Source organism: Oncorhynchus nerka, linkage group LG19 (genome assembly GCF_034236695.1).
Source record: "Oncorhynchus nerka isolate Pitt River linkage group LG19, Oner_Uvic_2.0, whole genome shotgun sequence".
In the NCBI taxonomy this organism is placed as follows: domain Eukaryota; kingdom Metazoa; phylum Chordata; class Actinopteri; order Salmoniformes; family Salmonidae; genus Oncorhynchus; species Oncorhynchus nerka.
The window spans coordinates 35,000,149-35,025,781 of record NC_088414.1 but is presented as its reverse complement, the minus strand read 5'-3'; the positions used below and the strand labels follow the sequence as shown (position 1 = coordinate 35,025,781).

The following is a 25,633-nucleotide window of genomic DNA, read 5'->3' as shown; positions in this document are numbered from 1 at the left end:
ATTCATTCCACAATAGTTAGCGTTCTACGTCCGTAGACGTCCAGTCATTGCGCTAACGCTAGTTAGCATTGGCTCGCGAAAATAACTTCATTCATACTGGACACATTCTTAAAAATGGTATCCACGAGTTCATCGGACTCTGGGGAAGTAGATAAAGAGCCTCATTGCCAAAATCCAGAAGTATCCCTTTCGCTGTAAATTGCAACCGATCAGCAATAAAGTATACAATGCTAAAACAGAAAATTATTTCCAAAAAGTATTCTTTCAATTTGAAATAAAGGTTCATGCATTTGACAAGACAAGGAAATGACCAGATACAATTTTAAATAACTTTATTGTTTGTTATTGTTTTTTTATCAGCCACTTGGAGCAAGTATATATTTAACATTTGTATTAAAGTGCTTGCCAGAAGAAAAGAAATAGCTATATTGCAACATAATGTGTATGGTGGAGGGTAAGAAACAAGGTACAATAGAGGGGAAAGTATACCATTGGTCCATCCCCAGTCAAAAATCTGTTTTCAAATAGGTAATGTTTAACTCTCAGGCCAGCCGAGAGAGTGGTCACAGAACATAGACAAAACAAGCAATGGGATATGTTAGAAGTTCAAAGGGGAATGGGGGGGGGGTACCATTTTGTGTTACGGTGAGAATTTCACCAAGAAAGCATTTTCCACGGGTACAATGATATAGAAGCAGCACTGCAGGTTCTCCTTTACTCATCACCCAATGCAGACCTGGCAAGGTACAAGAGGCAGGCTGGTGATTTACCCAGAATACTCAGGTTTAACTAAAAAAACAGCACACACTAGTAGGAACTTGGAGAAGTTGGGCACCCAGAATCCGATTAATTATGGTAACAGCAAAGGTCAACTACTAGGAGCAACAATGACATCATCCTGCCATGTAAAAAGGATTGCTAGAGGGACATGGTTGTTGAGTAACTTAAATACACAGGACAAGACCTCAAGAACGCAAAAGTATTCAAATACACATGGGTATTAGGGTATAATCCTATATCATACACTACTATATTACAACAAATGCTCCTCAAACTGTTTAATAAAACAAGATCAAATATCCCTAAGTAGCAAGCTAATCTTAGATTTAAAACAGTTCGCCTAATAAGCATGATCTTGGTACAGTATCAATCATTCAGTATCATCCAAGCCTTGGTGCAAAGATTCAGGGTTTGGGAAATTTGCTAGCACAACTTCTGACACGCATATAATGCACCTTCAACTGGAATCATGTGAAAGACATCTGAATATTAAAATCTCTTTGGAGATTTTGTTGGCCAAAACATCACAAGGGAAATAAAATGTCCTGTACAGTATATCATATCACATAAATTAAACGGATCTTCATCTTGTTCTAATGCCAAAACAACAGAAAAACTCACAATGATATAAGAGTGCCTTTGGTCACACTTTATCTGGATAGTCCATATGTAGATGCTCTAAAGATGTTCATACTACCAACTTCATATTTTCCCGAAAATCTACCAAGTTTAAATACCGAGAATAATTCATATTTATCCCTAGAGTCCCGTGGAATACAGCAACAATCAGAAGTGTCCATTTAAAGGGGTTTAAACCAAGGCATGGTTACTGTGCCACCTTCTCGGCTTGGCTGCGTCACTATTTAAAGATTTCAGAGCAAATTCAACTGATATTTAGTCATGATAATGTAACTGCGAAACAGGCCATTCATAAATTCATAGTGTTGTCATGTTCCTCAATTCATTCAGCGCATTTCAGAAGTAGGCTAGTCTCGACAGAGTGCATTCAGGGCGCACAGAGAGTACAGCATTGTCGAATCACGCAACATTTGTAACGTCAGTCAAACCAAAGTCAAAGTTGCTAAACTTGCTTGATAAACTCCCAACGAATGACAGAATATGTCCTATGTTTGGCAAAACAGAGTTGATGATTATATAGCAGAAAAGCTCATGAATAACAGGGAGATGAAGAGTGAAAGTAATTTACATAAAGTATCTTAACAGGGACGAACTGTGTAAAAAATATCCATATCTACTCTCATGCCGTTTATTGACCACACATTCTCTACCGAAACTCTCACATGGGCAGCAAGGACGAGACCCCGCAGAGAAGTGGGGGAAATATTATTGCATTATTTTGACATGCATAGGTGAGAGACATCCTTTGATAATGCAACCTATAGATTACAGAATAAAGTCAGAATGTTGAGTTTCAGTGGGATTGGGACTGGATAGAAAAATTGCCCCGGCTAAGACAGGAGAAGATACAATTTTCACTCGTGCCTCTGAATGGTGACAGAGATGTATGCCTATGTAGTGAATTGTGCATGGGCCTATCAAATTTGTCTTAAGAGTCACAATGACAGCTCAAAGAGGCACACGTTATTTTATAGGCTATACTGTGGGGTTTAACTGCATTCGGGTGGAGTGTGCAGTCTGGCAGTGTCAATTATCCTTGTGCTTTGAATTTATGGCTTCTTTGAGTTTAGTAAATATGCTAGGCTAAAGGCTTCCATGCAACAACCTGGTTGGATAATGTGCTATTTCATTTTTTGCTAATCATCTGCTGCACGTGTATTTTGTGGAATTGCATTAGTGCAAAATTGGGGATTTTGTGTTATTTCCCAAGTCTTGTCATTAAATCTTTTCAGGAAATGTGATGTATGTTCCCAGGACAGTTCATCTCTACTATTAACAAACTATCTGTTGATAAGCAACTGCTTGTTAAGGTTAGAATACGGGCTAGGGTTAAGGTTAGAATAAGGGCTGGGGTTAAGGTTAGAATAAGGGCTAGGGTTAAGGTTAGAATAAGGGCTAGGGTTAAGGTTAGAATAAGGGCTGGGGTTAAGGTTAGAATAAGGGCTGGGGTTAAGGTTAGTACATAGTTGAAATGTTACTGATAGTGTGTACAGCATCTACAGATGGACTATCCAAATCAAGTGTTACCGTACTCTTTGTTCCACAAACTCTGCCATGGTTTTTCGTTTTTGCTAAAAAGTCAGGTCCGAATTCCAGTCCCACTGCTCACTAGGAGTGAGCCACATGGAAACTATGCTCACCTGCCTCTTCTTAAAATGGGTGGTCAATGCACCACAGCTGTCTGGTGCATGTGAAGTCCATCAAAACTCTAGAGCAGTTGTTGCAAAGCTTTAATTTAGTCAGGCATGTCAATGCACAGTTTTGGAGGAGGCACAAAGTACTTCCCTGGGCTCTGTGTGATCACCACACCAGTCTTTTTGCGGAACATGGGAGCTATTTTTGGCTGGTCGTGTGCAGGCATCTCCACGGACACCTCAGCGTCCTCGTGGTGCAGGTCGTAGGAAACGTTCCCATACTCCCGCAGGAAGGGAAAGAGCTCAAGAAGAAACTGGCAGAAGTCTTTTCGGATGCCAAACCACCCTGTTAGAAAAGAGAAATACCAGTTAAAACAAATAGTTTGGAGAAATATTTGAGGAATTACACTGACTGTATTCTCAGAAAAATAAAAAGAACACTGCCTCAATATGACAATTATTTCTGTTGCACCGCTATCACTGTCGAGGAGTAACTCACAGTGGTTGCCTCCTTTCTGGCCGAAGGTCGTGGCCATCAGAGTCACCAGGGATAGCCAGAGAGGCACGAATACTGACACATAGCTGGAGCCGTAGTGGCCATCCAATTTATGGACCAACAGGATCTGAAGAGTCAATGACGGAGACAAGAATAAAAAGGCAAACAGGGTAAAACATTTTTTTTTAAAGTATTACTTTCCCAACTTCCGACCTTCTTCAGCTCTCTGACCACAATAGTAGCTGAAAGATGGATGACATGACCACATACCTCAAAGGTTAGCAAGGGTACAACGATTGTCATCCAGCTGATCGCCATGGTGATGTGAGTACGCCGTTGCTCTGCAATGAGGTCCATAGACCGCAGAAAGAGCACTGACCACACAATGTAGTAGAGTACCACAAGGCACAGGAAGGACATGACAATCCACAGTGGCACACAGACAACCTGAACAAAATAACATGAAAAAAAAAACACTAATAATATCAACATATATTTTACAACTCGCTGTAAGTTGTACTAAATTCCCATTCATTTTTCTTCCCCAGAAATAGATATTAGGCAGGTTGTTCTCTTACCAGCCAAGGCCAACTGATGATTTTATCTAGTCGCAGGGCAATGAAGATAAACTGAAGAATATTGACTGAGCACAAGATCTCCAACTGATACAAAGAGAGATAGGAAAAACAGAGTAAATGGGTGAAGAGGGAGAACGAGGGATGTAGACAAGTATACTATATTCACCGATATCTAGCCTAAATAGACTATTTGAGAAAAATAACATCCTTATGACGGATATAATGCCAGACTGACCTCTAGAGAGCGATCATGCCGGAAGCCCCACACACAGGCTGCAACAGAGACAGGTGAGACAAAGAAGAGGGGCATGAAGACCAGCAGCCAGAAGTGAGTGCCCCTCTCCACGCGGTCACACACCAGCACCTCAAAGGTGAGCAGGAGCAGGTGGATCCCAACAGCAATCAGCATGGCCTTGAACTCCACACAGGTTTCACCCTCAGCCCTGCATAACAGGCACAGTAAGTTAAGACATACTAGTAAGCAGTATCGCAATCGGACAGCTTTCTCATTAGGACAATTTGATATTGATAAGACAGCCACATTGACAACAAAAAAAGACCTACAAAAGAGTAAAGCATTTTTGTTTAAAAAGCCCACCTGTACTGTGGGTTGTGGGCCCAGACGCCTGTGCCCACTGAGGCACCGATGATGACCGTGAGCTTCCATAGCCATATGGGGGCAAAGACAGCCCAATAACTCCATTGGATGATGCCATCCAGACGCAGCGACAGCAGAACCGAAAACAGTAGCAGGCAGGCATAGATGAGGAACTTACTAAATGAGGAGAAAAACAATTATCGCCATTAATCTATTCAGCAATCAATTTAGCTTGCTACTCATCATCATTGGTACACAAATGCGCCCCCCCATGCGATTCCAGATCAAGGAACCTGAACTATGTGGAATTAGCCATTTAGGCCATTCAGTTGGTTAATTATCTCGCTAACATGCAAGAACTAACTAATACTAAACGACTGACAGCAACACACAACAGGGCTGGATAGCAAGCCAACAACATTTGCTAAACTTGCTAACGTTAACTGGCTAGCTTATGCTGTTCTTCCCCAATATAATAGCTAGCTGACCTTACCAGTTACCGAAGCTGCTAGCTAACGACGTTTAGTTAACTTCAGATAGTTCGTTCTGTCATGATTCACCGGTTCAGATAGTCAATGACTGAATAGTAGTAGGCAGTCTAACTAGCTAACGTTATCTGGCTAGGCGCTTTCCAACACAGATATGCTGGCTAGCTCTAACGTCGTTAGTTAGCATAGCCGTAGAGACGTTATATTTCTCTTTACGTTACCTGGGATTGAAATCTTGGAAGAATCCCCGAAGATTCATGACTATAGCTTATAATCGTCTAAACCATTATTTGTATTAATAATGCAATCACGCATCAAGAGGATGTTGTTTTTAATCAGGCAAAAAGTTAGCTTGCTTGCTTACTAGCCCTCTATCGCGGTTCACGTAGATGCAGACGGGATGTCCATGGTAGTGTTGTTAAGTTCCTGGCACTAGGGGGTCAGTATCGTGTACAAAAGTAGTAGGCTAACTGCCAAAGACAGCACAGGTTTAGAAACGGTCTGTGCCACTGGCAACAAATGTAGCTCAATGAGCCATACAGCCCGCTAGTTGCCGTGTTCGAGACACTGAGGTTGAATGAGAACGAACGCATAAAAACCATGATGTATCATGGGTAAATTGTGACTGACTGATCTACAAATAATAATGACTTGTTATTTATGATGCAAGGTGGTTTGTAGATCAGTCACCCAGTCGGCAGTCGCCTGCAATGTCGAACAAACCCACAATGGTATATTCTGATTGACATAAACAAATAAAAAATAAAATGTTTTTCCTGATTTACATAATCTTGGTTACCCTGAAGTACAATTATTTCGTGAAAGTGTGTCATGTCGCCGTTTCATGTCCATGAGAATCCGTCGATGAGAGATTATGATTGACACAAAAACGTTACAGTTTGCTGAATAATACATTGTAGCCACAAGAGTGTAACCCCACGCAGAAATATAATAGGCGAATGTTTTACAGGATCAAGACAATGCACATGTATATTTTACGAATGGGGAAGAGATATCTCTAGCAAATTATCCTATAAGAATTATTTATCAATTGGTGAAAAAAATACAAAAACCAGAGTACCATGTAATGTCTGATATCTGGAAACACCAGCTTGGTTTCGTTATGTTTTTGGTTGATGTAGTTTATAATGGTTAATGTTATTTGTCATGGATGACAAACACATTTGAACTACATTACCCAAGAGGTAATCCTGTATGTTTGTATCCTGCCATTTACCACTTATGTGAAGCTAGCCACTATAAGGATTAGCCAGCCACAACGGTGGAATTTGCGTTTCAGCTTCAAAATAAAGTCCCTCATTGAAAGTGACGCAAATGGATACAAATAGTGGAATCATGCCACCATGTTGGGGACTACATAATGCTAAACAAAGTTGAAATGTTGTTATATAAATTAAACAAAAAACAATAATTAGTTAATTTAACAGAACATTTACAAATCAGCTTAGACTTCAGAATTGCGTTTGGGGCACACTTACAGTGAGCTCCAAGTATTGGGACAGTGACAATGTTGTTGTTGTTTAGGCTCTGTGCACCAGCACTTTGGACGTCTTTGAAAAGATAAAAGGACTATGAAGATAAAGTGCAGACTGCCAGCTTTAATTTGAGGGTATTTTCTTCCATATTGGGTGAACCGTTTAGAAATTACAGAACCTTTTGTACATAGTCCCCCCATTTTAGGGGGGCAAAAGTATTGGTACAAATTCACTTAGACGTGTATTAAAGTAGTAAAACAAATTTGATTTGGTCCCATTTCATAGCACGCAATGATTACATCAAGCGTGTGACTACAAACTTGTTGGATGCATTTGCTGTTTGTTTTAGTTGTGTTTCAGATGATTTACAATAGAAATGAATGGTAAATACATGTATTGTGTCATTTTGGAGTCACTTTTATTGTAAATAAAAATAGAACATGTTTCTGAACACTTCCACATTAATGTGGACACTACCATTATTAATGAATGAATTGTGAATAATGAGTGAGATTTCTGCTGATTTTGACTTTTGTTTGTCAAATTAACTAATTATTGTATTTTGTTGAATTCATATAACAACATTCCAACCTTGTTTAGCATGATCTAGTCCAAATATGGCATGATTCTAATATTTGTATGCATTTGCATCGCTTTAAATTAGGGACTGTTATTTTGAAGTCTAACCGTAAATTTCACTATTGTGGCTAATCCTTATTGTGGCTAGCTTCAGATAGGTATTTTCACCGATGACAGCCGTAGGATGGAGGCAGGTAATAGCCACTAAAAATACTACTTTATTCACATATTGTGCGCCTTCCTCTTAGTCCCTTACATGCATTGACAAATCGTGCTGCCATTGCGCCCAAAATGTAATTTCTAAAGATGTTGGTCGTTAACTGACCATGGCTGATGTACAAGTTTAGCCATTGCATTGTTTCTTTGGTGGCCTGTTTCGCTTAATTGTCTACCCGGCGGCTTTCATAACATTTTGAAAGCAGAGCATTGTCAGTGGAAAGTATTTCATGCTTTTCTGAAGTGGGATGAGATTTGTTTTCCCAGAGTGAGTAAGGATGTTATATAATTTGGTCAAATACAGTATTGTACTGTAGTAGTTCAACCTAGCCAGTAGATCCGACCTGCTTGCTTAGAAATACACTAGGGTCAGACAGGCTTCCTGTGATGCCGGTGCCAGAAATGTCTCAGAAAACATACCTCAATCCAGGAATGAGAATTGCGTTGTACTTAGAATTGTTCCATTAACCCAACTGTTACACTGAAAAGATTGAACGACTACTATTAAACTAGCAGTCGTTTAATCTTCTTGGTTTAAGTTAGATATCGGGACAATTCTGAATACAACGGTACGATTCCTGAGACATTAATCGCACGGCATTCGCGGGTCTTAATGTACACAGGAACCCTGTTTCGACCCTAGTGCTGCTGTAAAACAGTGGGTTGGATCTGCTGGCTATGTACAACCTACATTATTGTGTGTGTGTGTGATCTGGCAATTACAAATAATTCAGCGAACCTAAATTATAATGTCAAATTGCAGCTATCACCGCATATGAAAAAATAGTGTAAAACTTTATTAATTAACTGGTGTATCTCACATGTATGTTTCTTGACAAGTTTTTTTCATGTCTCCCCTTTTCCATGTCTCGTTTAAGTATTAGCAAAGTATGAAAACCAGATAAACGTGTTTTCGGAGTTCCTTGAAGACTTGCCTGACACAGATGAACCTGTGTGGGTTTTAGGAGAGTGTTACAATGCTAAAACAGGTAGACTGGCATCTTCTAGCAGTCATATTGTAATTTATATGTGGGGGGAAAAACTGAATGAAGGAATGACAGTCTTTCATGTTGTGTTCACAGGAAAGACGGAGCTACTATCACACGTCCACTCGCGGCTATGGTTTACCTACAGGAAAAAATTCTCTCCCATAGGTGAGTGAAACAGGCAGATGTTATGTAAATCTGTAAAACCAGCTAACAATTCTAGGGAGATGGAGAATGTTTTTGTAATGTTTCCCTAATGTTTGAGTGTCCAGTTTTCTGTGAGTTAGGGGTACATTCTATCTATGTTGGCAACATCCTTCTGAGAACCTTTTTATAATGTTTTGGTGTTAAAAGTTAGGAGAACGCTCCCTTAATATCAAGCAGAACTTATCTAGAACATGGTTACGATGTTCTCAGAATATGCAACAATACTGTTCTAGATGTGTTTTATGGGACTTTGAAAGAACATTCCTGTGTCCAGTTTTCTGAGGGTTAGAAGAATATTCCGTCAACGTCCCACAAAACATACACAGAACATGGTTTCATGTTCTTAGAATGTAAGATATTCATGTTCTAGACACGTTTCATGTTCTTAGAATGTAAGATATTCATGTTCTAGACACGTTTCATGGGAACGTTGCAAGAACATTTCCGTGTATCTGGCATCAGGACGTCGCCTGATGGTCCCAAAGAAACTTTCTCCAAAAATATTTTTCATTACACATCATGCCTTGTTGGTGTTGCCAAGCCCATCAAGCTCCTGATTGGTGAACCACTGATCCATTCAAAAATATTTTTGTCTGTTGGCAAGGTTAGGGATATTCACACACACACACACACACACACACAGTGCTTTTAACATGGTGTTTTCAACTTGCATATTTTACACACTTTGCCAAACATGATTACGTTGTGTATGTTCATATATATACAATAATAATTATACAAATATTCTATTCATCATAGTGATTCAGGAGTATCATTTAAACAGGTTAATATGCCCCACCAACGTTAGACCACTATACAGAATGTAATTGAATTGCTGAAATAAGTAAGTAAAGTCAATGATGAGAATAATCAGATTAACTGACACCAGACACAGACATATGGTGGCGTGGCAGTTTGTGAGTTCAAATCCCAGTTGAGGACATGTTGAATAATAATTATTGTATAAATGAACATACACAATGTAATCATGTATGCCACATGTACGTTGAAAACACTATGTTAAAAGCACTGTGTGTGAGTATCCCTAACCCTGCCAACAGCGTGAACTGGGAAGTGAACTGACATCCAGAGGGCTGCTGGTATCAAATCCTAGATGTTATTGCCTGCCATTGTGCTCTTGAGCTAGGCACTTAACCCCCCACACAACAGCTCCCCGGTTGCCAAGCGCGGTCATCCACAGCCACCCACACCTTTCCAAAACCTCTATATGTACTCTTTTGGAGGAGTTGGGTTAATAGCGGAAGTCAGATTTGGGTTGGATCTTGTGTGCAATTGACCAACAAAGTGCTCTTAATCTTAAGTGTCTATCTTGGTTTGATCCAGGGGGAACAGGCCCCTCTTCAGATGCAGGCTGGGGATGCATGCTACGCTGTGGGCAGATGATCCTTGCTCAGGCCCTGGTATGCTCACAGCTGGGACGAGGTGAGGAGGGGACAGGGTCATGCATGGGGTGGGGATGTATGGAACTGCATTAGCAAAGGGGGTGTTTATACAGTGCATTCAGGAAGTATTCAGACCCCTTGACATTTTCCACATTTTGTTACGTTACAGTCTTGTTCTAAAATGGATGAAATTATATATTTTTTCCTTATCAATCTATACACAACACCCCATCATGACAAAGTGAAAACTATTTTTTAGAAATGTTTGCAAATGTATTTTAAAAAAAACAACAACAGATGCCTTATTTACATAAGTATTCAGACCCTTTGCTATGAGACTCAAAATTGAGCTCAGGTACATCCTGTTTCCGTTGATCATCCTTGAGAATTGTCCGTAGACAGGAATGTGTCGAGGCACAGATCTAGGGAAGGGTACCAAAAAATGTCTGCAGCATTGATGATCCCCAACAACACAGTGGCATCCATCATTCTTAAATGGAAGAAGTTTGGAACCACTAAGACTCTTCCCAGAGCTGCCCCCTGGCCAAACTGAGCAATCGGGGGAGAAGGGCCTTGGTCAGGCAGGTGACCAAGAACCTGATGGTCACTCTGACAGAGCTCCAGAGTTCCTCTGTGGAGATGAGAGAACCTCCCAGAAGGACAACCATCTCTGTAGCATTCCATTAATCAGTATAGAGTGGCCAGACGGAAGCCACTCTTCAGTAAAAGGTACATGACAGCCCGCTTGGACTTTGCCAAAAGGCACCTGAAGGACTCTGACCATGAGAAACAAGATTCTCTGGTCTGATGAAACCAAGATTGAATACTTTGTCCTGAATGCCAAGCGTCACATCTGGAGGAAACCTGGCAGCATCCCTACGGTAAAGCACGGTGGTGGCAGCATCATGCTGTGGGTATGTTTTTCAGCGGCGGGACTGGGAGACTAGTCAGAATCGAGGGAAAGATAAATGGAGCAAAGTACAGAGAGATCCTTGATGAAAACCTGCTCAGGACCTGGGTGAAGGTACACCTTCCAACAAGACATCAACCCTAAGAACACAGCCAACACAATGCAGGATTGGCTTTGGGAGAAGTCTCTGAATGTCCTTGAGTGGCCCAGCCAGAGCCCGGACTTGAACCCGATTGAACATCTCTGGAGAGACCTTTAAATTGCGGTGCAGTGACGCTTCCCATCCAACCTGACAGAGCTTGAGAGGATCTGCAGAGAGGAATGGGAGAAACTCCCCGAATACAGGTTTGCCAAGCTTGTTGCGTCATACCCAAGAAGTATCAAGACTGTAATCGCTGCCAAACGTGCTTTAAGAGAGTACTGAGTAAAGGGTCTGAATACTATTTTCTACATTGTAGAATAATAGTGAAGACATCAAAACTATGAAATAACACATGGAATCATGTAGTAACCTAAAAAGTGTTAAACAAATTCTTCAAAGTACCCACCCTTTGCCTTGATGACAGATTTGCACACTCTTGGCATTCTCTCAACCAGCTTCACCTAGAAAGCTTTTCCAACAGTCTTGAAAGAGTTCCCACATATGCTGAGCACATGTTGGCTGCAATTAACAGGTGTGCCTTGTTAAAAGCTATATTGTGTAATTTTTTTCCTTCTTAATGTGTTTGAGCCAATCAGTTGTGTAGGGTGGGTATACAGAAGATATCCCTATTTTGTAAAAGACCAAGTCTGTTTTATGGCAAGAACAGTTCAAATAAGCGAAGAGAAACGTCAGTCCATTATGACTTTAAGACATGAAGGTTAGTCAATCCGGAGAATTTCAAGAACATTGAAAGTTTCTTCAAGTGTAATCACAAAAACCATCAAGCGCTATGATGAAACTGTCTCTCATGGGGACCGCTACAGGAAAGGAAGACCCAGAGTTACCTCTGCTATAGAGGATAAATTCATTAGAGTTACCAGCCTCAGAAATTGCAGCCCAAATTAATGCTTCACAGAGTTCAAGTAACAGACACATCTCAACATCAACTCTTCAGAGGAGACTGCGTGAATCTGACCTTCATGGTCGAATTGCTGCAAAGAAACGCAGAGTACGACCCTGCCTCACACAGGAAGCAGCGCAGGTCCTAATCCAGGCACTTGTCATCTCCCGTCTGGATTACTGCAACTCGCTGTTGGCTGGGCTCCCTGCCTGTGCCATTAAACCCCTACAACTCATCCAGAACGCCGCAGCCCGTCTGGTGTTCAACCTTCCCAAGTTCTCTCACGTCACCCCGCTCCTCCGCTCTCTCCACTGGCTTCCAGATGAAGCTCGCATCCGCTACAAGACCATGGTGCTTGCCTACGGAGCTGTGAGGGGAACGGCACCTCAGTACCTCCAGGCTCTGATCAGGCCCTACACCCAAACAAGGGCACTGCGTTCATCCACCTCTGGCCTGCTCGCCTCCCTACCACTGAGGAAGTACAGTTCCCGCGCAGCCCAGTCAAAACTGTTCGCTGCTCTGGCCCCCCAATGGTGGAACAAACTCCCTCACGACGCCAGGACAGCGGAGTCAATCACCACCTTCCGGAGACACCTGAAACCCCACCTCTTTTTCAGGAATACCTAGGATAGGATAAAGTAATCCTTCTCACCCCCCCCCCTTACTAGATTTAGATGCACTATTGTAAAGTGGCTGTTCCACTGGATGTCTTAAGGTGAACGCACCAATTTGTAAGTCGCTCTGGATAAGAGCGTCTGCTAAATGACTTAAATGTAATGTAAATGTAAACCACTACTAAAGGACAGTAAAGGACATCACTACTAAAGGACACCAATAATAATAAGAGTCTTCCTTGGGCCAAGAAACACAAGCAATGGACATTAGACTGGTGGAAATCTGTCCTTTGGTCTGAGTCCAAATTTGAGAAGTTTGGTTCCAACCACCGTGTCTTTGTGAGACCTAGAGTAGGTGAATGGATCTCAGCATGTGTGGTTCGTACCGTGAAGCATGTAGGAGGAGGTGTGATGGTGTGCTTTGCTGGTGACACTGTCTGTGATTTATTTAGAATTCAAGGCACACTTAACCAGCATGGCTACCATAAGCATTCTGCAGCGATATGCCATCCCATCTGGTTAGCGCTTGGTGGGGACTATTATTTGTTTTTCAACAGGACAATGACCCAACACACCTCCAGACTGTGTAAGTGCTATTTGACCAAGAAGGAGAGTGATTGAGCGCTGCATCAGATGACCTTGCCTCCACAATCGCCCAACCTTAACTCAGTTGAGATGGTTTGGGATGAGGTGGACCGCAGAGTGAAGGAAAAGCAGCCAACAAGTCCTCAGCATTTGTGGGAACTCCTTCAAGACGGTTGGAAAAGCATTCCAGATGAAGGTAGTTGAGAAGAGTGTAAAGCTGTCATCAAGGCAAAGGGAGGCTACTTTGAAGAATCTCAAATATCAAATATATTTTGGTTTGTTAACACTTTTTTGGTTACTACATGATTTCATATGTGTTATTTCATAGTTTTGATGTCTTCACAACTATTCTACAGTGTAGAAAATAGTACAAATAAAGAAAAACCCTTGAATGAGTAGGTGTGTCCAAACTTTTGACTGGTACTGTATGTTAAAAAAAAAATCTAAACCTTTTTTTGTTTTGTCATTATGGGGTATCGTGTGTAGATGAAAGGGGAATAAACAATTTAATCCATTTGAGAAAATTAATCAAAAACTAAATTTGGAAAAAGTCAAGGGGTCTGAATACTTTCCGAATGCACTATATGTGAAGGATTCATCTGGTCATGATATGTGGTCTACGATGTAATCAATTCAACAGTGAGAAAGAGAAAAGGGTTTTATTAGACAGGGTATGGGAATGACACAGTGATTGTGGCCTGTTCTCCTGCTGTAGCCTGGCGTTGGAGGGCAGAGGGAGGACAGCCGGAGAAGTACCATCGTATCCTCCACTGTTTCCTGGATAGGAAAGACAGCTGTTACTCCATACACCAAATGGGTAAGAGAGAGTCCTAACCTAACCCTGCCTTTACCTTGGTCTGACCACATGTAAAGTACCCTGAATCAGCAGATAAAAGTGTTTTCTATCACATTCCTATCATATTCTGGATGACTGTCCTCCAAAAGTAAAAATGTGTAACTTGAAGGAAAATCAAATAGCATGATGAATCAATGACCGGCTAGACAGGCTAGAAAGAAGCTAAGACAGACCAGGGATGTAGGCCTGCGGATCAATTTCCAAAGACACAAAAATAGTTTGAATAGTAGAATACACAAGGTGCAATTTCAACATTTTTGTTGTGCATCATTCATTTTGTTTGTTTGTTTGTTATGTCAGTCACTGACAGCCACTCAATTAGTTCATGTCAGCTAACATTTGTTAGCTGGCCCCTGGACTAATTTACCAATCTATCTAAACTTGTGGTAATCTTGGTTGAATTACCAACCTGGGAGCCCCCATTGATTTTGTTAGTCACTCTCACTCAGATATCTTATTAAAAACTGCAAACATTTCTCTCTAACTTATGGTAAAATGTGTAGATTCAGGAAATGAACTCAAACTTTTTCTCTCCGCTGTCAAGAGGGCCGCTAAAATGTTTTGCTCACAAGGTGAGGATATGGGTACGCAGACCCGCGAGCCACTGCAGCCCACCCATGATGAGTTCAGATTTTGTTGTGGCCCCCACCCCCATCAGTTGCCCATCCCTGACTTAGACCTTCTGGAGTGAGCTTGGTGTTCATTTTTTGGTTTTCTACTTGCAGCTCAGATGGGAGTTGGTGAAGGAAAGTCTGTAGGAGAGTGGTATGGCCCAAACACAGTTGCACAAGTGCTCAAGTAAGTATTTTATATGCATGTTTTAAGACTGATCTATTCATATCTAATCTCTCGTGGACAGATTCACGTGGAAACGGGAAGTGACAATTTTCGAGAATTGTAACTTCTGGGTAACCGAGATTAATTCATTTCAGAACATTTGATTGTCAGATGTTAGTAGTGTGACCTCTAGCACAAATACGTTTGTGGCATAAATAAACCTACTATCTCTCGTCAGGAAACTTGCGCTATTTGATGACTGGAATTCTCTTGCTGTGTATGTGTCAATGGACAACACCGTGGTGATCGAGGACATCAGTACGTTTTTTTCCCTCACTTGCTAAATATATACAGTGCATTCGGAAAGTATTCTAACCCCTTGACTTTTCCACATTTTGTTAAGTTACAGCCTTATTCTAAAATGTATTTTAAAAAATGATCCTCAGCAATCTATATACAGTACACTATAATGACAAAGCGAAAACAGGTTTTTAGAAATCTTTGCAAATGTATTTAAGTATTCAGACCCTTTGTATGAAACTCAAAATTGAGCTCAGGTGCATCCTGTTTCTGTTGATCATCCTTGAGATGTTTCTACAACTTGATTGGAGTCCACCTGTGGTAGATTCAATTGATTGGACATGATTTTGAAAGGCACAGACCTGTCTATATGAGGTCCCACAGTTGACCGTGCACATCAGAGCAAAAACCAAGCCATGAGGTCAAAGGAATTGTCCGTAGAGCTCAGAGACTAGATTGTGTTGAGGCACAGATCTGGGGAAAGGTACCCCAAAAAATTCTGCAGCAAAGAAGGTCCCCAAGAACAGTGGCCTCTATCATTCTTAAATGGAAGAAGTTCGGAAACACCAACTCCCATCTGAGCTGCAAGTAGAAAAACCAAAAAAGGAAAATAGAGAGATCCTTGATGAAAACCTGCTCCAGAGTACTCAGGACCTTAGACTGGGGCGAAGGTTCACCTTCCAACAGGACAATGACCATAAGCACACAAACAAGACAACGCAGGAGTGGCTTTGGTACAAGTCTCTGAATGTCCTTGAGTGGCCCAGCCAGAGCCCGGAATTGAACCTGATCGAACATCTCTGGAGAGACCTGAAAATAGCTGTGCAGCGACGCTACCCATGCAACCGGACAGAGCTTGAGAGGTTCTGCAGAGAAGAAAGGGAGAAACTCCCCAAATACAGGTGTGCCAAGCTTGAGGCTGTAGTCGCTGCAAAAGATGTTTCAACAAAGTATTGAATGAAGGGTCTGAATACCTAATGTAAATGTCATATTTTACATTTTTAAGAGAACTGTTTTTGCTTTGTCATTATGGGGTATTGTGTGTAGATTGAGGGGGGGAAACTATTTTATCAATTTTAAAATAAGGCTGTAGCCTACAAAATGTAGAAAACGTCAAGGGGTCTGAATACTATCCGAAGGCACTGTATGTATATTTTTGTATTCGTACCTTCTGAGCCTTCTGTATATGAGGACAGTGGTGAAGCTGTGATTCCAAAGACACAAAGGTTTTCTTTCCATGTCCTCTCCAGAGAAGCAGTGTCGCCAGGCAAGCAGTGAGAGCAGATTACGGCCCAGACCCTGTGGCTGGCAGGAACCCTTCACCTCTAGGGAAACACCAGAACAAGCCTGTTCTCACACGGATGGGCATAGAGCCACGACTTGTCCACATTCCCAGTCCCATTCTGACTGGAGACCCCTACTGCTGGTCATACCACTCCGCATGGGAATAAACCACATCAACCCTGTCTACATCCAGGCCCTCAAGGTACTGGGCCATCAATGCTTTCTGTGATGGGATTGGGGATTTCTCTTATTATTCTATTGATACTAAACTACTATGCAATATTCCTGCATTTACTGTTGCCTTTAAATAGTTATTCTGTACTGACTCCATGTGTTGTCCCATTCAGGAGTGTTTTAAAATGCCACAGTCCTGTGGTGTGCTGGGAGGAAAGCCCAATCTGGCTTATTACTTCATCGGATTTGTAGGTGAGTCTAAGAGGAAACCGGAACTGAAGGTTCCCAAATAGGTAGTAACAAAAGGAGATAAACCTGTGAGTTGTCTAGCCAACATGTTCAGCAGGCCTTCTTGTGTTCTCCAGGAGAGGAGCTGATCTACCTGGACCCCCACACCACCCAGTCAGCCGTGGAGGCTGAGGCTGGCAGTGGAGTGGACGACCAGAGCTACCACTGTCTGAGGAGCCCACGCCGCATGAAGATCACCAACCTGGATCCCTCTGTGGCCCTGGTGAGAGCTGTACCCACACACCGACCACCACAAACTGTTATTCCACTGAGCCTCCTATCTCATGGGCCTTGTTTTCATAGTTGAATTTTAAGTGCATGCTGGTGTGTTCTAAAAAGTTGCTCTAATGGGAATTTTGTATACTGTGGTGATGATTTTGTATACTGTGGTGATGAGTTTGTTTACTGTGGTGATGATTTTTTACTGTGGTGATGATTTTTTATACTGTGGTGATGATTTTGCCACATAATTGCTAATCAAAATTCTGTCTTTTTTTTTTTCCCCCCCAAGGGATTTTTTTGTAAGAGTGAAGATGACTTTGACAGTTGGTGTAACCTGGTCCAGCAGGTAAGAGTCTTCCACCCAAGTCACAATTGTATGTAGATTAATATTGTCCGGTGGTTGAGACCCATGTCGTTGTCCTTTTTAAGGAGATTCAGATGAAGAGGAACCTGAGGATGTTTGAGCTGGTGGAGAATCACCCGCCCCACTGGCCCCCCTTCGTTCCTCCCACCAAACCAGAGGTCCAGACCACAGGGGCAGGTATGAGCATACCTACCAGACAGATCCACTAATATTACACCAATAACAAGCAATCCTTGCCGCAAATATCAAGCTTCCACTCTCTGGTATTTCCCTATATTGTTTCCAAGTGACAGTATAGGTCTATACATGAAGTGCATTTATTTCTTGAACCTCATTGAAACTCCTATGTAGTGTTTAAACTCAACTGACACATGCTAACCAAAATTAAGTGGGTTATGTCAAACTGATTACTGTTCTCTTTTCGAACAGAGTTCATCGAATCGACCGACAAGCTGTTTGAGTCTGAAGAGGAGTTTGAGATCCTCAACGTGTGACCAGCCTCCCATTCGCTCCCCTCTGCTCATTCCAGTGGATGGTGATTGGGTGGATTACCTTGGCTCCCATGTTCCATACTGTGCTGTAGAAGTGCCTCAGAACAACACCAAGCACAAACTGCTTACCACTTTGCAAAAAAAACACTAACAACCCAGCAAGAGACGATAAAAACTAGGAAAGATCCTAGACAACTCAAGACAGAATTTGTTATTTTTATTTTTTACATTTTTTAATTATTTATATTTCTTAATTTTTGGTGGGGTAATACTTTTTTTAAACTGCATTGTTTAAGGGCTTGTAAGCGTTTCACTATAAGGTCTACACCTGTTGTATTCGGCGCATGTGACAAATAAAATGTGATTTGAAGTCAGGAACATGGTGTATACAGTAAACACAAGCTTGGACTGTCTCATTTTTATGTTGTAACCAGGAAACAAAGCCAGGGACCATGGTTGTCTACATGAAACAGGCTTTCTTTGTCTGTGTTAGACTTGTTTAATGAACAAGAGAGACGAAGACCGCTCAGATGCATGAACCGCATTGTACAGTGAGACTACACCTCTGCTGCAGCAGGGAAAGGACCTAGGTGAAGACAGCAGGGAAAGGAGCTAGGTGAAGACAGGCACGAGGATATGTCTGAAGAAGCCATTTCCTCAGCACTACCTCCTGATGCCGGGAGACAGAAATATGCAGACAGTGTTAAAATACAAAACATACAACCAATAACTTGTTTATTAAGAAAAGTGCCTCTGAAATATATTTGTGTTCAATGGTTGGGGAGGGCAAAGGTTTTCCCAAGGTGTGGGATGTGGAACCCTCATGTAAATATGCCTGACAATAAAGATATTTAAACACTTTGCTTAGCCTCAGGGTTGATATTGCCTCTTAACCCTATCTCGTAGAAATGGAATGTGTAGACTAGAGCCTGGAGTGCTCATTAGCAGAACTACCTCCTACTGTGATTAACCTAACCCTCCAGCTTTTTCCGGCTAACCCTTGTCCACCGATTTGATCAGGATCTCTATTTAGAGATATCTTTTTTTACAGACTAATCTTCCAAAAGTCCTTAATGATGAATTGTACTATGATATTATCCCTGCACCCCCACTGTATAAGTACTGATGATGGTAGCCTGAGGAAGGAACATGAACTATTACTTCTGTGGTGGAAATGGCATTATGATGGTTATAATATTACCTGTTGTACAACCAGCTCAGTAAATGAAGACAAGCTGTAGATAACAGCATTCACTTTATTTTAATGGTATAATTACATCCATTAATGGTATAAAAGCATTAAAGGGTGCAATCACCAGAGCCCAGATTCAAAAAATCTTTAAAACATTTCTAAACTGCCATTTTTTCCTTAACTATAGATTTAAGAAAAGTTGCTATTCCTCAAAAAGGTTATAGGAAAAAAGCTTTAAATATTGTTCTGGAATTGCAGTTATAAACATTTTGTTTTTTCTTAAGAGGCTTAAGTTTTTGCATAATAAATGTTTTGTGAATATGGGCCCAGGGCATGGTAATTAAATACAAAATGCGGCACAATTTTTTAATTTTCATGACCCAAACGTGCTGACTTCCGTCCAGGTACAGAGCAAACGATCCAGTAAATGCCCTGTGAAAAATGTGAAAAGAAAATGCAAACATCCTCTCTTGATTCATGAAAAATACAAATAATTCAGGCCTACACAACAAAAAGTATATTCTTTCAGTTGACAACCAATACATTGCCTGAAGACTCACAACTTTAACTTTACTTCACAAAAAAAATCTGATTTCAATCTTGAACAAACCATACAATTATGAACAAGAAATACTTTTAACAAATGACAACATTTACTTGAACAGTGCAGATAAAACATTTTCTAAGAGAATGACAGTTTGTGCCATTGGTGCTGTCATTCTGTTACTGACCTTAACACTTAACTGTTTGTTCTTCAAGTACATTTGTATAACTTTCTGCGTAAATTGTTAAAAGTAGTCATTGTGCATTGAGTTATATGGTTTGTTCAACTTTGAAATCAATTGATTTTGTTTGGAATACATTTAAAAGTGAAAGATCTGAGTCTCGGCATAATTCCATTTCCCTGGAATTGCCAAAAACAAACTTCTTTGCAAGGGGCTATAAGAACATGTTCTCCAAGTGTAAAAAAACAACAACCTAGTCTGGGTACCAGTCATTTAAGATAACATCCCACTTGTTGTACTCTGTGCCATATGCAAGAGAGTACAAGGTGTGGAACTGGTACCCAGACTAGCAACAACCACCAAAAGTAAAGAAGTAAAGAAACATTTTTTTATATGAACAATTCCACTGAGTACAAATAACTTGTTTATTTGATCATTATCATCGTGTAAACAACAAGGCCGAGTATTCACAATCTGGTTCATTCAATAATGTATCGATTCAAAAGCAGCACTGACACTTTTTAAACTGTCCTCTTACTCACTGTCATCAGTATTGATGCACAAGGGGAGACAAGAACACAGCCAACGTCTGGTGGCAGCAGTCTGTCCTGCTGATGTGGGGAGGTCTATGCCAGTGTAGAGACCAGGTCCAGACCCACTCTCTCTGGGACTGGTACGTGCAGGAAGTGGAGAAGTGACCTCATCGGTAGGCAAAGGGACATCACAGGTGGCACACTGATCATCCCTCAGGTAGAGAGCAATGTAGTTGAGACGATCTGTTGAAATCTGGATAGACTCAGTTTGAGTGGGCAGGTCACTATCTTCAACCCCATGCTGGTCCAAGGACAAACCAGTGACATTCAACACAGGCACATCTGATAGGTTCAGCAGCACATCACTGCTTGGATGAGCAGAGTGACGAGGTGAGCTACAGAGAGGGTTTCTACTGTTCCATTCAACTGCAGAGCAGTGATGAGCTGCAGGATGACACGTGAAGATACAGTCATCATGTTCACAGTTCCTCTGTGAAGGAGGCTGGTTAGAGCTTGGTAGAGAGGAATAGGAGCTGTAGGACTTAAGAGCCCCCAGTGAGCCATGTATATGACCATCCATGTGGCTCCCGAGAGACATGTTCATGTATTCATCACACACTAAATGATCAACATCACTGAGGCTGTCCTTTGCTGGTGAACAGCTACGTGGAAGCATCATCATGTAGCCCTGGGGCCCCAGCTGGTCTGAGGGCAACATGGTAGCACTAGGTGTTTGAAGAAGAGTGGGGGTCACATTGTAATCTGAAGGGATGTCATCTGTATAATGAGGACCTGGTCCACAAGTCATTGGCATATAACTTTCCCCCACTGGGAGTTTACTCTGATTATAGATATGGAGGAAGGGGGGCTTGGATGAGAGGTATTTTTCGCATTTTGGAGTGCATGAGGTGGTTTGGTGGTATTGTCTGGAATGTTCAGGCTTAGACGTTTCCACATCACAGCTATCTCCTTGATTAGCCCCGGCCACAGCCGTTACCTGCAAATCCATGGCCACGTAGTCAGTCAAGCTGTTCTCGTCAATGAGTGTGGTGTTAAACAGTGAGTCAGGGGTGTTACTCCTGGACAGCTGAAAGACACATGGGTTGGAGCACAAATCCTCAGCGCAGACAGAGCCTCTGTCGCTGGAAGAACCAAAGATTGAAGTGTCAGAGGTCCAGGGGTGTGTATCAGAGCCTCTGTCGCTGGTAGAACCAAAGACTGAAGTGTCAGAGGTCCAGGGGTGTGTATCAGAGTCATTGCCACTGCTGCTGGATACACTGATGGTGGTGGAGATGCATGCACAGTGACTGAGGCTCTCTTCAAGGCTTTTACTGATGCAGACATTACGGAGAGCCAAGGTGCCAGTCCCTGGGCTGATCAGTTGGTTCATTGTCCCCTCTCCATGGCTAGAAGTTTGATTGGGGCTGTGGCCTCCATCTCCTTTATCTTTCTGTGGGGATGCTTTGCTCACAACAGTTTCCACCCTTATAGAGCGCTGTAACCCAGTCAGGCTGGGTGGGAGGTTGCCATGGTGTTGACGTCGTGTGGTGACTACGGCACAGGGGTTTGATGGGAATGACTGACTCTTGCTCCGAGGCCTGAAATCAGGGATGGCCCTCAGGGCTCTCATGGCCTCCAGGATTGTCTCATGCATGTTCTGAGCCACCACAGGGTCGCCTGATTCTACCTGCATCCAGATCTCCCCGGGCCCAGTGGAGGACGAGCGGCCCACCTCCATAAAGAAGAAGCTCTCGGAGTGACCACAGCGACGCACATTCATCAGAGGCAGGTTCACAGACGTCATTTCAGAGCACATCTTCACCAGGTGAATGGTCTTGGAAGAGAGACACAGCCGGCACACTCCTATCAGGTTCTTGGTTTGTCCTAAACCTTTGGGCTTTACAATCACCTGCCACACCTCCTTGAAGATGGCTCCAGGAGAGACGGTCCAGTATCCATCATCCAACTCCTCAGCGTCCTGGTACTCCTTTTTCTCCTGGATCACCAGATCACTCAGAGCCAGGTACCAATCCTCTTGCTCCTCCTCATTCTCCGCTATCATGACAAAGTGCTCATCCTTAGTGTACAGGGCTATCAGGTGCTTGTGTTTAGAATCTACCCTTTTACTAACAGTAAAACATTGATACAGATAAATCACCTTCTTTGGAGAACCCACAGCACTGGGAGATTTACAAACAGATTTCATTCCATTTCTAAATTTCTTCTCACTATCATAGTACTCCAAACGGCTGGGGCCTGTGTCACTTGGCCCTCTCAAGACAAAAAATCTCTTGTGGCTGTGCTTCATCTTTCTCAGGTATCCAGACTTCCATACATCTCTAGCCTCAACACCAGAGCAAACTGTGGTAGTGACAGCTAAGGCCATGGCAGATGCAGAGGCAGTCGGGTCCTGGGAAACACCACCAGAGGCAGGTACCTCACAGACACAGGATGATAACAAATCTCTCACTGTATTATCTAGAGGGTTCTTCTTAGGTAACAGATCATGGCCATGGCTATGGTGCTGCTTATGATGCCTCTTCAACTGGAGAACTTGGAGGGGTGGTGGTGATGCTGCCTCTAGCTGAAGGTGAGCACTGCTGCTGAGGGAAGATGATGGTGGTGGTGATGATGATGATGTTGTTGATGTTGTAACTTTCAGAGCTCGTGAATTGCAGCTATGGGAAACATCTCCTAAATCCACACCGCTGCTCTCTGGTGTTTTCGCCATCGTCAACGCGCCATTCCTGGGAAAACAAAAAGCTATTGGTGCTCAGTAACTTAGTTTGTGCATGCTTCATTCATGTTTCATGTTTAGATGTTTTACTACATGTCCTTACCTGTTCGGGTAAGCAGCAGGTACTTCGCGAATAAAAACAACACCTGCTGTGCAATTGCAGTGAAAACGAAGAAATCCCTAATTTCTCCTGAAAGTAGGCTGCACTTCGGTAAAACGAAAACAACTCTGTCTGCGTTTCGATTGGGTCCGTGCTATAGGCGGTCCTTGGGAAGTCCGTACCCCAAATTGAAGTTGACATTTAAAATGGTATTTAGGTAGGAGTTAAGGTAAGGGTTATTGAGTTAAGGTTAGTGTTAGGATTTAGGATATGGACGTCCCGAGGATCCCGTATTGATTGATCAGGCTGTACGGTTTACCAGAACAGTTACAGATCTAGTGATTCCGAACGTTTAAAAAAGTGAATTGATCAATTTATTTGACCTCTGGCTTTGACGATAGTTGTGGTATCTTTGAACACTCTATAAAAATATATGCAACGTAAAATATATATATTTTTAACAAAAGTTACCAGCGTGTCAACTCTAGAGGCTCTAGGATGTGTATTTTCCGTTTCATATAATTGACTCGTGGAGGTGATTGGTTATATACCGATTGTTATACATAATCTCTCTATTTTAGTGTTTTGGAGCTATTATATTATTAGCTGTTATATAATAGCAATAAGGCCCGAGGGGGTGTGGTATATGACCGATATACCAAGGCTAAGGGCTGTTCTTAAATTCGACGCAACGTGGAGTGCCTTTATACAGCCTTTAGCTGTGGTATATTGGCCATGTACCACAAACCCCTGAGGTGCCTTATTGCTATCATAAACTGGTTACCAACGTTGTTAGAGAAGTAAAAAATAAATGTTTTGTCATACCCATGGTATACAGTCTGATCTACCACGGCAGTCAGCCAATCAGCATTAAGGGATTTAATCACCCAGTTTATATTTTGCAACAAATCTGCTTTATAATCTCAAGGGACGGTGCTAGATACCCACGTAGAGTTGACAATATATTCTGTCTCACTCACTGTTGAAAGGATTTAATGCAAATGTTAATCCATTATGCCCTTCTTAATGTGGATAGCCTATGTGTAGGATTATCTATATGCCTCTATGGCCTCATTCCGTTCTCCATATGGTGTACCTATACGTTCAGCCTTGGGGGGGCAACTGATGCAAAACAAAGATGTACGTTTAATACATGTTTTATTTCTTCCTCTACACCGCCTTTTATTGCATTGTTGCATCACCAGATATTGTACTTGCAGGGCCCACCATCTCAAGCACTGTGTGACAAAACCAACCATTGGCAATTCAAATTACATTTATTTTTAGATGCAGACGATGATGATAGATAGGTAAAACCACTGTTTTCTCATCTCAAGGGAACAACCTATAGAGAAGCATGTCAGAAGGCTCAGCAGGATCGGCTAGAGACGGCTACAGCTGCATAGTGGGTCATGAAACGTAGATTCAGTTTCTCGTTGCAATACTCTATCATATTTACAGATGAACAGGTAAATAAATACTATAGACATGTACAACCCTTATATAACTCTTGTATGTTATTAGATATTTGCCCCACAGTTTGTTTGTTTGAGCACAGGAGAAGAACACATGCTCTCGAGATGAATAAGAGATTGTAGGCTAAATCATGCAACTGGGTTAAAACAATGTTTTTCTTTTCACTGAGAATCACTGTAGAGAGTGTTTTCTTCCTCCTGTACCAGTGACTCATCTTCTACTTGCTGTCTGCTTGAAGAAATGGACAACTGGGGTGAGGGGCGGGTGAGAAAATGTGATACCTTAACGGTTCAGTGACGAAATCCCATTTGCTATTTATAGCTCCTTCTCCAGAGACAAATTCCTCTTTGAAGGGCTTCTTATGATGATTGTAGAATAATCTCTACAGTATATTGTGATGTAGTATTATGTCCACTGATGCCAACTGTATGTTGTACGGTAATGCAAACTCACCATGTCCTAATGAGGCATTGTCTATTTCTAAAAACGTCCATTGATTAGTAGATGCTCATATCTTTAGATATACCTTTGCCCCTTTCCTGCTTATGCACAACATGCTATAGTCTGTGGCAATAACTTTTCAAACTCTCATTTCTATAGGAAGTGTATGGTTGTAATGGTTGTAAAAAAAAGAGTCCTTGATTGTCAAAATGGCAAACACAAGTGGAGAGAGAGTTTCCAGGTTTCACTAGAGGTGTTTCTTGCAAAGAACCATTTCAGTGATGATGCATCATCACATTGTCCTCGTCCAAACCTGCTGCCAGAGTCAGAGTCACTGTCCGCACAGTAAAGAGCCTCCTCACCGCTTTCTGCAGGAGATGCTTTAAGTCCTTCGCTGTCTTTGTTCTGAAAGACAGCAAGA

At 41.9% G+C, this 25,633-nt stretch overlaps 3 protein-coding genes across 3 annotated transcripts; 1 reads left to right on the top strand and 2 right to left on the bottom strand.

Annotated features, from left to right (window-relative positions):
• Nucleotides 1–317: 317 nt before the first annotated feature.
• LOC115101469 (transmembrane protein 185-like) lies at nt 318–5,811 on the bottom strand. The gene is made up of 7 exons (XM_029620977.2): nt 5,435–5,811; nt 4,726–4,902; nt 4,363–4,570; nt 4,128–4,211; nt 3,820–3,996; nt 3,553–3,676; nt 318–3,399 (listed from the first exon to the last, which is right to left on the bottom strand). Exons 1-7 carry the CDS (start codon nt 5,470–5,472, stop codon nt 3,155–3,157), a joined length of 1,053 nt encoding a protein of 350 aa, XP_029476837.1. The 5' UTR covers nt 5,473–5,811; the 3' UTR covers nt 318–3,154.
• Nucleotides 5,812–7,416: 1,605 nt separating this feature from the next.
• LOC115101468 (cysteine protease ATG4A-like) lies at nt 7,417–18,871 on the top strand. Its single transcript, XM_029620975.2, has 13 exons — nt 7,417–7,482; nt 8,383–8,493; nt 8,587–8,658; nt 10,042–10,140; nt 13,968–14,069; nt 14,834–14,906; nt 15,124–15,203; nt 16,436–16,671; nt 16,817–16,895; nt 17,009–17,154; nt 17,443–17,499; nt 17,583–17,694; nt 17,947–18,871. The coding sequence occupies exons 1-13, from the start codon at nt 7,473–7,475 to the stop codon at nt 18,009–18,011; spliced, it is 1,242 nt and encodes a 413-aa protein (XP_029476835.1). The 5' UTR covers nt 7,417–7,472; the 3' UTR covers nt 18,012–18,871.
• A 1,462-nt stretch (nt 18,872–20,333) lies between these two features.
• LOC115101466 (insulin receptor substrate 2-B-like) lies at nt 20,334–23,798 on the bottom strand. The gene is made up of 2 exons (XM_029620970.2): nt 23,299–23,798; nt 20,334–23,205 (listed from the first exon to the last, which is right to left on the bottom strand). The coding sequence occupies exon 2, from the start codon at nt 23,187–23,189 to the stop codon at nt 20,460–20,462; it is 2,730 nt and encodes a 909-aa protein (XP_029476830.2). The 5' UTR covers nt 23,190–23,205; nt 23,299–23,798; the 3' UTR covers nt 20,334–20,459.
• Between the last annotated feature and the right edge of the window lie 1,835 nt (nt 23,799–25,633).

Excerpts from the sequence above, each read along its gene's own strand:
- LOC115101469 (XM_029620977.2), bottom strand. The coding sequence starts at position 5,472 with ATGAATCTTCGGGGATTCTTCCAAGATTTCAATCCCAG. Across the intron at positions 4,571-4,725 it reads GCCCACAACCCACAGTACAG|GGCTGAGGGTGAAACCTGTG; the intron begins GTGGGCTTTTTA and ends CCTGTTATGCAG. Across the intron at positions 3,400-3,552 it reads CCAGAAAGGAGGCAACCACT|GGTGGTTTGGCATCCGAAAA; the intron begins GTGAGTTACTCC and ends CTTTTCTAACAG.
- LOC115101468 (XM_029620975.2), top strand. Across the intron at positions 8,494-8,586 it reads GTGTTACAATGCTAAAACAG|GAAAGACGGAGCTACTATCA; the intron begins GTAGACTGGCAT and ends TTGTGTTCACAG. Across the intron at positions 14,070-14,833 it reads TTACTCCATACACCAAATGG|CTCAGATGGGAGTTGGTGAA; the intron begins GTAAGAGAGAGT and ends TTCTACTTGCAG.
- LOC115101466 (XM_029620970.2), bottom strand. The coding sequence starts at position 23,189 with ATGGCGAAAACACCAGAGAGCAGCGGTGTGGATTTAGGAGATGTTTCC.